The 12,733-nt window shown below is 36.3% G+C and overlaps 1 protein-coding gene across 1 annotated transcript in view; it reads right to left on the bottom strand.

Moving 5' to 3' along the window:
- The window catches only part of LOC111055435, a 324,213-nt gene that overhangs the window by 206,924 nt on the left and 104,556 nt on the right, over positions 1–12,733 (bottom strand). Inside the window, exons 4-6 of the mRNA XM_039435440.1 lie at positions 12,151–12,328; positions 10,923–10,974; positions 3,492–3,689 (exon numbers count right to left, since the gene is read on the bottom strand). Coding sequence (XP_039291374.1) covers positions 3,492–3,689; positions 10,923–10,974; positions 12,151–12,328 — 428 coding nt within the window. The remainder of the gene's footprint in view (positions 1–3,491; positions 3,690–10,922; positions 10,975–12,150; positions 12,329–12,733) is intronic.

Here is a 12,733-nt window from a genome sequence, read left to right on the forward strand (position 1 = left end):
GGGGGGTCCAGGAGAGGGCATTTTTTGAAAATTTTGATGTAAAATCACACTACAGCTCAAACTAATTGTCCTACAGACTTGAAACTTTGCAAAAATATTCTTCAAACATGCTAGACGCACACTGAGAACGGATTTTGAGATATTTTGCCTCTAAGGGTTTCAAAGGATGGAAAAGGATCCTATTAAGTAAGGTTATGAACATGGTAAGGTGAGTGCCATATGGAAATGACATAATATTTATTTATTGACATGTGATATCCTAACATATGTTGTTATCATTGGAAATAACAAAATAATATGATAGAAATTCGAAAAAGAACATCTGTTCTATTATTGCTTTCTACCTGATTCCACTCAACCTCAATAATATTGTTCTGATAATTGATAAATATGTTTAATAATATTATTATTATTGATATAATAAAAGTATTGTTTTAATAATTATTAATCATTATCTTTGATATAATAATAGTATTGTTTTGGTAATCAATAAATATTTTTATTTTCACCAACTCTGTATAATTTGTAATGGTGAATGTGAAACAGCTGCATCAAAGAAATTATCTCAAAAACATATGTTTAGGAGAACCATGGTTTTGAACTTCGTTTTCCTGATGGAATGTAGAATATAAGCCTACACGTGGCATGTATTATTAATTTTTCAGCTAGAACAGTTTTTTGAGACTGCTAAATAAACGTCTACAGTTTCATCAATGCTGTATCGGCAATATGAAAACGCATGCAGTTAATATGTCTTTGAATAAAGGTGTTGATATCTACATGATAATAATTCTCTACCATTTTTATCGAATTAAAATTTCAAAATTATTCAAGCCTTGATAGAATGATTGACTCACTGTACAGTCAGTCCAAAATTTTAATATTGATATGAGGGGTATTTTGGCAAGCTGAACAAAAAAGTAAGGTCCTATGCACCTTTTTGATATTATTTCTTCAAATGAAATAGTTATTTTTATATCTAGGGTGAAAAGTACGACTTTTTCTCCCTGAGGGAGAAGTTTGAAGCCCGAGGCGAAGCCGAGGGCAACAATTTTCCTGAGGGAGAAAAAGTATTTTTCACTCGTGATGTACACAATATTTTTCCTCCATCTACATTTTTTTTATAGAAACTGCAAATAAAATCATTCTAATAACTTACGTATTGGTGACAATGTTTCCTAACAACATAACCTAAAATCTAAAACCTAAAAACCGGCCGTCTGATTGGCACTGCCGATTGCGCTATCTATCGGCAAAAGTTGTAACAATTATATCAGCTGGGTGTCTACCAAAAATGGCTGACTACAGATCACGCGGTTCAGATTTGAATTGCAGATCAAAAATATTTGTTGGCTGGTATTTTGAATAGAATAAGATATTTTAAAAATTGTTATTGTCTACTAATATTAAGAATATAATATCATACAAACATATATTTCATGAGTTGATCAAATTTCTGGTTGTGGTATTGAATTCAGTTGACTCAATGACAGACACCTCTTTATGCTTTCTCATCTGAGCTTAGACCTTCTAACCTATTATAATGTAAGTTTTTAGAATAGAGATGCTTCCCATGTTATTTAAATGGAGTCACTTTTACTCCCTAGGGAGTTTTTCTGTTTTTTACTACCGAGAGCGAAAAAGTGACACTTTAGTATTATGTTTCAGGGAGTAAAGTAAGTACTTTAGCCAGTAGGTGGAGGAAAAATGAGTTTTGTTGGTTGTCAAAACTCCCCCTGGAAGAGAACTATTCATTTTATCCTATCTTTTAGTAAAATAACAATGATTTCTGCATTGAATAACATCTATCTTGCCAACAAGAATCGAACTCTTTGTGAATTTAGATATGACCTACACTTTAGATTTATATAGATCTATCTATTAATAAATTCATGGAAATTGAAGTAATTTTTTCAGTTAGTTGATGATTAGTTGATGAAATTGATTATCAATAGAGAAAATGATTATAATTTCATCAATACACAGAATTAGTTGAATGAATTGTCGATGTACTGAGTTCTTGGTCAACAATAATTCAATATTGCTATTTATCCAATCATTATTTTTTCAGAAGTTATTTAATTTGAATTAGAAAATATTTATAAGCTCCTATCAATTTATCATTCGTAACAATGAATTCTTCAAGACATGAATTTAATCAAATAAAAAATTGCCCATACTGTGTTCATGTTCGCATGTTTTCCACTTGTGATGGATAGCCAAAATATTGTTGAGCGAGCTGCACGGCGAATTGTAATCGAGGGCTCTGATTGGCTGAAAAGTTCAGCGTTCGGAGTTAGGTGAGGCGAGCAGTTAGAACAAGCGGCACGGCGAATGGTTCGGAGTACGGTACGGCGAATGATTAACAGCAGATTTTTAACATTATGAAACATATGCTCATGTTCTTCTTCTTCTTCTTCTTCTTCTTCTTCTTCTCTCTCTTCTTCTACCTATATCTAAAAGGCTAAGCCCCGACAAACTGAAATCACACCACAGCCCAAACTACTAAGCCTAAAAACTTGAAATTTCACACAATTGTTTATTGTAGCCTCAAAACATCCACTACAAAAGGATTTTCAGAAATCTGCCCCCCCCCTGAGGGAGCTGGGCCCCCCAAAATTTTCACTATTTAACCGTTCATTGCACAGCAAAGTCATGAGGAACTTTTTCGAGAAATTATCAAGCGAAATGGCACTCACTCACTGACTGACTGACTGACTGACTGACTGACTGACTCACTCACTCACTCACTCGCAGAACTAAAAATCTACCGGACCAAAAACGTTCAAATTTGGTAGGTATGTTCAGTTGGCCCTTTAGATGTTCAAATTTAGTACAGAGCCTCAGCTAGGGTGTAATAATGTTGTGTTAGAAGGAATTTGCAATGAAGTCAAAAATACGCCCAAAATTAGCGTTTTTCGAGCATTTTTTCGCGCTTTCTCAGCTTGAGCTTTGATAACAAATGGAAAGAAAATGTTCAAATTCACTACAGAAGCTCAGCTGGGGTGTGATAATGTTGTATTAGAAGGAATTTGAAATAACGCCAAAGATACGCCCAAAATTATAGCGGTTTTTTGCGTTTTCTCAGTTCTTTCATCAAGTAATAGAAAATGTTCAAATTTGGTACAGAGGTTTAGCTAGGGTCTAAGGAGTCGATGTTGTGATGAGGTGACTTTAATATTTCATCAAAAATACGCCCAAAATCAGCGTTTCTCCAACGTTTTTCTCAGTTTCTTTTTCGTTTTCTCAGTACTTTAACTTTCTTATGGAATGAAGCATGCTCAAATGAGAAATGCAGGCGAGCGAAGCGAGCCCGCTAATCTCATTATTGGGCGATCCAGTAGGGGGTCCAGGGGGCGTAGCCCCCTTGCTAGACGGATATGGAGAGCGAAGCGAGCCTGACAGCTAGTTAAACATAAAGAGAAATGCAAAACCGTCGACATGAATCTTAGACCCCACTTCGCTCGGTCAACTATTTCCGAATAACTAACCTGGCTTTTGATGTAGCTTTTCCTAGAGTAGCATTTCTAGTTTGTGTGGCATCTGAAGGGTAGTTGTATTTGACAACCAGATGGATTCCCTCATCATGTATCTCATGTGTCTCTGATGTCTCATGCAATTCTGTCACATGGGTGCTCTGACCTGGTTTTGCCATTCTATCCGATACTAAAGACTCCGTTCCAGCAGCACTGAACAACATACCGGTAATATTCTCATTAGAAACTGTTCGGTACACCTTTTCATTTTTATTTAAATTGGATAATTTTTTCAATATAATTGTTAAGATTATTATAAGAGTGAGAAAAAGTGTCAACTGAAATTTTCAAGGGCCGGTTTCCGAGCTCGGAATTTAGCCAAATCCTAGACTTTAAACAGCTGGAGTCAGAAAATTGGTTTTCCAAAACGGGGCGTAGTCCCAGTCATTATCATAGAGCCTGTTCACATGACAGCGATTTACGTTCGGTTGACAAACCGAGCGATTGCTAGGTATAGGGAAACACATGTTGCCGTACTCATGCATCGCTCGGTTTTAGTAGTCGCCGGCGAATCGCGGCGGTAGTCTCGGTTGTCGCCGGGCGGCTCGATATACTAGTGCAGGCGTGAGAGCGTACACATGTCTTCAGTCAACTGAGCGGTTTCGATCAGAGCAGTAATATATGTTAAAGAGTAATTTATAGTGATAAAGATTGAGTACATAGATGTTGTACGTAGTATTTCTCATAACCGAGTGCAAACCGCTCATGAATCGCTGTCATGTGTACGAGGCTGGCAAACCAAGTGATTTGCCAATCGAGCGACAAACGAGCGTAAATCGCTGTCATATGAACAAGCTCTTAGTCACGTTTGAATTAAATTTCGAAAAACTATAAAATTGAAACCAAAATAAAATAAAGAGAAAAAAAGTGTAAAGATTCAGCTATTTTGAATTATTTAGGAATGTCTAATTTCGTCAAGGAAAAACGTTTCCAATTATAGAAATGAAAAAATAAGAACTACTACTACTGTTATAAAAGCTGCGACTACGCCCCGTTTTGTGAAGCTAATTTTCTGACTCCAGCTGTTTAAAGTCTAGGACTTGGCTAAATCCCGAGCTCGGAAACCGACCCTAATTGGTCTAATAATCAAGTTATGGGTTGTTGAAGTGCTAGACTCCAGTTTTCTTCCCAGATCATGAACGGTTTCGAATTTTCCATTAAAGTTTTTTTCAATTCATTCAGTATATCATTGGCTTTGTTCTAATATGCGTTTTCTCACGATTAAAGTCAGAGTGAACAAGCTATCGAATTTACAAAAACTGTTACTTCTTTATTTATGAACGATATGGGGAAGAAAATGTTTTAGTTTGGGAAGATACATTTTTTTGAATTTTTAAGAGAGGTTCTGATAATATAGTCGAAACCGTTTATGATCTGGAAAGAAAACGGAGTTAGCACTTCAATAACCCATAACTCGCTTATTGGACCACTTGAAAATTTCAGAAGGAGAAGGAGAAGGAGAATGAGAAGGAGAAGGAGATGGTGATGGAGAAGGAGATGGAGATGGAGAAGGAGAAGAATAAGGAGAAGGAGAAGGAGATGGAGATGGAGATGGAGAAGGAGAAGGAGAAGGAGAAGGAGAAGAGAAGGAGAAGGAGAGGAGAAGGAGAAGGAGAAGGAGATGAAGATGGAGAAGGAGAAGGAGATTGATTGATTGATTGATTATATGCCTTTATTAGGGCGGAGTTAGGACTCCTGGTCCTCTCTACCACACAACCCTTTACAATAGAAGAAAAATTCACATAATAAAACGGAAAAAAAGATTACATATTATGTAATAAGATTACATGAGATTAACATAAGTAAATAAAACTCTTAATCAAAATACAATTACAGATAATAAAAGAGAATTTCAAACTTAATCTATTAATACAATTGGAAACAATATTTCAAATTCCACTAGAAAAATCATATAGGAAAACTTATCAGAAATGAAGAAATTAAGATCTAATCAATCTTAGGACTGTTTGTAATGCGGAACTGATGAGAAGGATCTACTTCGCTCTCATTAACTCGAATTTTGAGTATGGCCTGGAAGTTTGGGGGGGAGCATATAAGGCAGCTTTACAACCAATAATTATCCTACAGAAATCATTCGTGAGTCTTATAGAAGTAGATATGATCACTCTGCACCGGCTTTCAATGAACTCAGAATACTGCCAATCAGAAACTTGTATACAGTATCTATAAAACACTAAAGCTTTTTTTCGATCGGAGTGAAGAAATGCGGTTGATTAATACGCGCAGGGTTGGGAGGAATCAGCTAGATGTGCAAGTCCCTAAACCAAACCTATCTATTTTTAAAAAATTCTTCTCTTACCTGGCACCAACATTTTTTAACAAGCTCCCTGTTAATATAAGAGGATGTAGGAAGAAGACATCCTTCTGTAGTTTATTGCACAAACACCTGATTCACGAAGATGTATCAAAGTATTATGACAACATTGTGTAGTAGAGCTGCAGGGTACATTATGACTGCACTAATCAAAAATTAAAAGGTACAAAATTGTTATAATCTACTCTAACAATAATGTTTTTCTAATGGCTGTTAAGCATAAAAAATCTATTGAACTTGTAATACTATATGACTGTAATCTATTGTGCAATGTTATTAGTTTCCTTTTTGTAATGTTCAACTGATGCTGGAGTTTTCTTTCTTTTTTTTTCTTTGCTTTTGTCGTTTCAGTTTTTTAACTTCTTTCCTTTGTTCTTTTGTTTTTGTATTGTTCAATTATTGTAACAACTTTTTTATCTGCCCAAACAGGTTCAGTAACCTTTGGGTTTATTTTCCAGTGTAAAGATCTTTTGTATTTTTCTTTTCAGGGTATGTTAGCTATTTCAAGCGATTTTTTTGTAATCAGAAGTTAATGCATGCTCTGAAAGATGTGTAAGTTATGTTAAAATGGGAAATAAATTTGATTTGATTTGATTTGATTTGAGTTGCCACTCATTCACACATGCACACAAAACAACCCTAAAAACAAAGATTTTACAAGGTATAATAATTATCATAAAAAGAGTATAAGATGAAATATTTTGTATCTGTAGTTGCATAAAAGGTAAAAATGAGTTAAATTTATGTAGATTGATACAATGTAAATAGACAAAAAAATAAAGCTGAACCCGACCCAAGCCTAATCTGCGCCACCAGATCTCAGCCAATTCAATACTGCCGCGCCAAACAGAGCTCGATCGCCAATACTCTTCACAGTTGGAGGCAACAGATTCCAGATCCGGCAAGCTGATACATGGAATGATTTATTATACATAGATGTTCTATGGTTTGGAATAACCAATAGTTGGGAGCCCTGCCTGGTACCTCTCACACTACGATCCCCAATAAAAACAAATTTATGAGCTAAATAACCTGGGGTTTTAAGATGCAACAGTTCATGAAGCAGCATCAGAATGTGATACTCCCTCATTTGCTTGAGCTTTGGCACATGTAGTTGCTGGAAAAATGGGGTGATATGATCATCTCTTCTTAGATTGAAGATGAACCGGATGCAATAGTTCTGAGCCCTCTGCAGTCGCTCAGACAAGGCCACAGTCATGTTATTGATCACAATGTCACCGTAGGAGAAGTATGGGAAAATCAATGACTTAACCAGCATCACTTTCACATGAAGTGGAATGAAGTCACTAACCTTCTTAAGCGAGTGGATACCTGCAAATACCTTATTACAGGTGTTGATTTGTGTCGTCCAGTCAAGTGTTTTGTCTATTGTCAGTCCCAGATTTGTAACAAAGTCACTGTAATTCAAATTTGTGTCGTTTATTTTTATGTATGGTCCATTATCAAAGTTGAAACCTCGGCGAGTCATGAGTTTAGTGTAGCCAATAATTATTGCCTTGGATTTCGTTTCGTTAATTCTAAGTCCATGTTTCATAGTCCAGTCCGTAAGAGTCTCAAGTTCACTATTCATATTGTCAACTGTAGCAGTAAAGTCGTTCAAATCAAAGTGGATGTACAATTGCAGGTCATCGGCATATAGGTGCTGTTTGCAGAATCTGAAGATATTGGTTACATCATTAATATATATACTGAACAACAGAGGCCCAAGTACAGACCCCTGGGGAACGCCCCTTCCTAAAATGTGATAGCCAGATGAGAACCCATTGTACTTAACAGATTGGCACCTGTTACTCAGGTAGGAACCGAATCAATCCACTACATGAGTGGAGAACCCCAAATTCCTCAGTTTTTTCAACAGGAGAGGGTGGTAGACGCAATCGAAAGCTTTACTGAAATCTATCAGCACTAGCAGAGTAGCCTGTCTTCCATCCATCGCTCTACGAATATCCTCAGTCACACAAAGCAATGCAGTGGTGGTACTGTGGCCTTTCTTAAAACCAGATTGAAAATCACTTAGAGGGTTGTTCATTGTAAGATAATTATTAACCTGCTGATGCACTACCCTCTCTAATCCCTTAGAAAGGGGTGAGAGAATATGTATGGGCCTGAAGTCAGATGGTGAGACGGGATTTGGTATTTTATTGAGGGGTAAGACGGCTGAGTAGCTGAGTTGGAAAAATGGAAGATAGAAGTGAAAAGTTATACAAATGTGTTATATAAGGGAGAGTGACAGGAAGAGTATCTCGTATGAACTTTATAGGAAGAGAGTCCTCACCAACTGCATTGCTTCTGATCCTGTTTAGGCAGTGGAAAACTTGAAGTTCCGAAACTTCAGAAAATTCGAACTCATTCTCAAGAGCGTTTACTTGGAGAGTGTCGGCATATGCACGGGCACCCTCATCACTGACTGGGACATTACAGAAAAAAGAGTTGAGCTCTTCAAGGCTATGAGTGATGTTAGGCAGTTTCTTCTCTTTACCCAACCCCATACTTTTTACGGTTCTCCAGATACTTGCAGAGGAACGATTGTCTGTCAGTAGGGCTCGAAAGTAATTAAATTTTGAATTTCGTATCCTCAGCTTACAACGATTCCTAAGCCTTTTTTACTCTGCAAACATCATTGGACACCCACATCTCTTAGCCAAGCGGAATTTTTTGTCACGCTCGTTCATAAGCTGACGTATGTCCGGTGTTATCCAGGGAGCTGGTCTCCTAGTTACCTTTTTGCTCCTCAACGGCACATGTTTATTGAACAGCTCGCACATAATTTGTTGGAATACTTCCAGCTTCTCATCAATAGTAGCAGCCATGACAACATGATGCCAAGGAACAGAGAAAAGGTCAGCAAACAATTCCGAGTAATTAATATTCTTATAATCACGGTATCTTATGATTCTTGCTTGTGACTTGGGGGCTTTCACAGCATAAATGCAATAAACCAGATCATGAGCTGAGAGACCCGGCACTGGCACCTGTCCATGACTCTTCACAGCATCAGCATCACAAACAGTGACAAGATCCAACAAAGTGTGGGAAGTGGCTGTGTGGTGTGTAGCCTGTAGCGGAAGTATTGTCATATTGCAAGTAAAGAATATTGTCTTTAGTTGTGTCAAGTCAAAAGTGTCACGTCCAAGCAAGTCTGTGTTAAAGTCACCCATAACAATCACATGACTGTAAGCCGGCATACACTGCAGGAGAGCGTCCTCGAATTCACACATATATCCTATGTGTGGAGGGCGGTAACAAACTCCAATCAACACTTTGGAATTCGCCGCAACTATTTCAATAAACATAAACTCAGGCCTGTTTGGTCTGGAATTGTCGGACTGAAATAAAACTTTGGCTTTCAAATCTTCCTTTGCAAAAACAGCAACTCCCCCACCATTCTTATGAAGCCTATCATTCCTGAATATGCTAAAGTTATCAATGTGAATAGCGTTCGACGATATCGAAGGCCTCAGCCATGTTTCAGAGACCAACATCACATCACAGATCTGTGTGCCAAACAAATCACGGAATTCATCAATGTGACACTGCAGTGACTGCGCATTCACATGACATATTTTTAAAAAATTCTTGTGGGGCAAAAAAGCTTGTTCAATGAAGCCCTTTGTGCTTGGCGCGGCTGCACTATCATCTGGAGCTACACTCATGAGAATGATGACAAGACCAAGAGCCAGGGCACATGAAAGCAAGAGTCGAGCTAATCAATACATAGTTGATGTAATAAACGAAGGATTCAAACCACTCATACACACACGCACACACACATACATACGTTATTATAAAATTAACTGAGAAAAGTAAATCGCCAATCATAATGACAGAAGGTTCGAGCAGAAACTGAACTGTAATTTATATATAGATTATAAAAGCTGGATATAAGAGCTTGTCAACCATTACTAGCTTCAAAGCAGAAGATTCTTGACAAACTAAAGAATAAGAACGTGCTAGTCAAGAACCCAACATGAGGAACAATTATAATTCATGATAATAACAAAACAGTGGATAAGATCTGGAGTAATAAACTGAAGAAATGTAAAATAGAGGTTACTATAGTTTGCTATTATTATCATGAAGCAAAAGAACGAATAACGACCATAGTTGCACATTAAAATTAGAGACAATGATTGTATTGAAATAAGCTCTATGGAGTTCCACTGACATAAATTTGAGGAACAAAAGTCTAGTTATTATAAGGAGAAGAAAAAAGTACAGTGAAGAAGAATATTTATGTATAAATATAATACAACTAATCCCACTTCAATCAATGATTCAATTTAAGAAGTAATACAAACAATATATATATCCTTTGAGATGCTGGCATGAGGCTTAGCCTCAAATCAAACTTGAAATAATAGTCTTCTAATAATCAAGTACAGCACAAAAGTTGAAGTCAATCATCAATAAATATGGAGATCAATAGAAAATAAAAAATAACAGTACTTGAGACCGAAAGTACGAGAGAAGAAATCAAATAAATGCTTTGTATAGTGCTGTTTATGAATAAGAAGAAGGAGAAGGAGAAGGAGAAGGAGAAGGAGATGGAGATGGAGATGGAGAAGGAGAAGGAGAAGGAGAAGGAGAAGAAGGAAAAGGAGGAGGAGGAGGAGGAGGAGGAGAAAGAAGAAGAAGAAGAAGAAGAAGAAGAATTTTGCAATGAGTGTGATCAGATCCTATCTCTACCTCCGTAAACAAAGCCATAATGCATTCTTGTGACGTCAGCACAAGTAGGGTTCCTACACCAATAAAAATTCGTTGATTTCAGCTGATCTATATCAGCTAGTGTTTTTATTGGTGTAGGAGCCCTACCTGTGCTGACGTCACACGAATGCACTATGGCTTTGTTTACTACGGAGGTAGTGATCCTACTGACATGTGATATAGTCAATACAGGAGCGCATAGATCTGAACACACATTGAAAGTTGAATACCTAACCTACTGAAATTGGAAATTCAAATTCAAATTATCTTTGGAATAATCTATTGATATTGAGATTTGTGGTCTATTTAAAATGAAAACTACTTACTCAGCTACTACTTCTATGTCATCCCTTTTTCTCGCCTCTTTAAATTTCCCCACTGAAAGAGAATCAAATTGGATGATAATTATATTTTTTCAATTAATATTATTTTATATCTTTGTTTTTTGTTTTTTCTCATTCATCTTAATTGAAATAAATATTTTTATTATTATTAAATTGAATAAATGGATAATCTGGAAACATATACATAGTGAGTCATATGTATGGGAACCCTTCAATAAGTTGAAGACTGTTGTAGAAAAAATATTGTAAGTTCCAGGTTAAGTTATTGGTTAAAAACTCTACCTTTTGACGTACAACTGAATTTTAACCTCTCATAAGGGGGTGCATGACTCAGGGGTTGTAGCTCGAATATTTTAAATATTAACACCCATTGTATGATGCACCATTTGAAAGACCTTTTTAAAACATGAAAAATGGATTCGATTAAAATGTTCCATGAGATCTGTATCCAAAATGGCGGCTGATTGAAATTTTAGTTTTTGAAGAAATGAGGGGTTGTAACTCAAATAATTTGAATATTAACACCTATTGTGTGGTACATCATTTTCAAGGCCTGTGTGAAACAAGAAGGATGACATTAATAAGAATGTTCTATGATACTTTTATCGAAAATGGCGGCTGATTGAACTATAACAATTATTTCTTCAAAAACTAAAACTTCAATCAGCCGCCATTTTGTATCCATAATCATAAAACATTTCTTGTTCCAGACAGGCTTTGAAAATGATGTACCACACAATGGGTGTTAATATTTCAAATATTCGAGTTACAACCCCCAAGTCACCCCCTTATGAGGTGTTGAAATTTAGTTGAAATTCAAAGTGTGGAGACAAAGTATTAGCAACGACCATTAGCATTCATGGTGTATGAATAACAGTCCTTTTTCGGATAGTGGAATTAGAAGTAATTTTCTCAAGTGAAAACTTCATCATGTAATTGTGAATGTTGGACTAAATTTTTACTCTATAGCTGCTCTAATTATTTATTATTTTTTCAAGAAAACATAACAACAGATTAATGTAATTAACTGAGCGCGAGGTCTAATGTTCACAGAACTCCTAGTTCTATAAACTATAAAAATATTATAATTTCGTCTTTCGTTATAAAATTTGTATGCTTTTGTACTCCAGAGAGAATTTGTACTCCTCGGTCCTCCGATATTTTGAATTAAGTAGCCCAATATAAGTGAAGTGATCTCATGATTACTCACAATATCTGATGTATTTACGGTTGTCTTGTTCCATCATCATGTACTTCACCTCTTTGATTTCGGCAGTTTTCTGGTCTCCCAGATAATGACGAGTTATCACCTGTACACCCTCATGGTATTTTATGCCCATTATCTCTTTCACTCCTAGCAGATGGTTCACGATTCTGTAGAACTTCAACTGTGGATGTGAGAAAATAAACACAATGTAGACATAATCGATAGAGAAGATGAGATTGTAACTAATCTAAGGCTAGTTACACACCGATTAGTCAAGACTAGTAACGTTTAGTCACAATACTTCACATAGTTGCCTTTGAAGACAAGTCTAATTGCAATGACTAATGATCAGTGTGTGTTGCGTCATAAGCAAGATGTTCTTTTAGATCCAAAACTCACTTGGGTGCCTCATGTCAAATATGTAAGCACTAAGCTGTGTAGAATGATCTATCTGCTGAGAAGCCTTGCTAATACGGTTCCAAAAATATATTTAAGGACAGCATACTTTTCTTTCTTTCACAGTCTCTTGTCTTATGGTATTCTTTTATGGGGAAATTCAGTGCACATAAACAATATTCTACTACTA

The sequence above is a fragment of the Nilaparvata lugens genome, chromosome 9, assembly GCF_014356525.2.
Source record: "Nilaparvata lugens isolate BPH chromosome 9, ASM1435652v1, whole genome shotgun sequence".
In the NCBI taxonomy this organism is placed as follows: domain Eukaryota; kingdom Metazoa; phylum Arthropoda; class Insecta; order Hemiptera; family Delphacidae; genus Nilaparvata; species Nilaparvata lugens.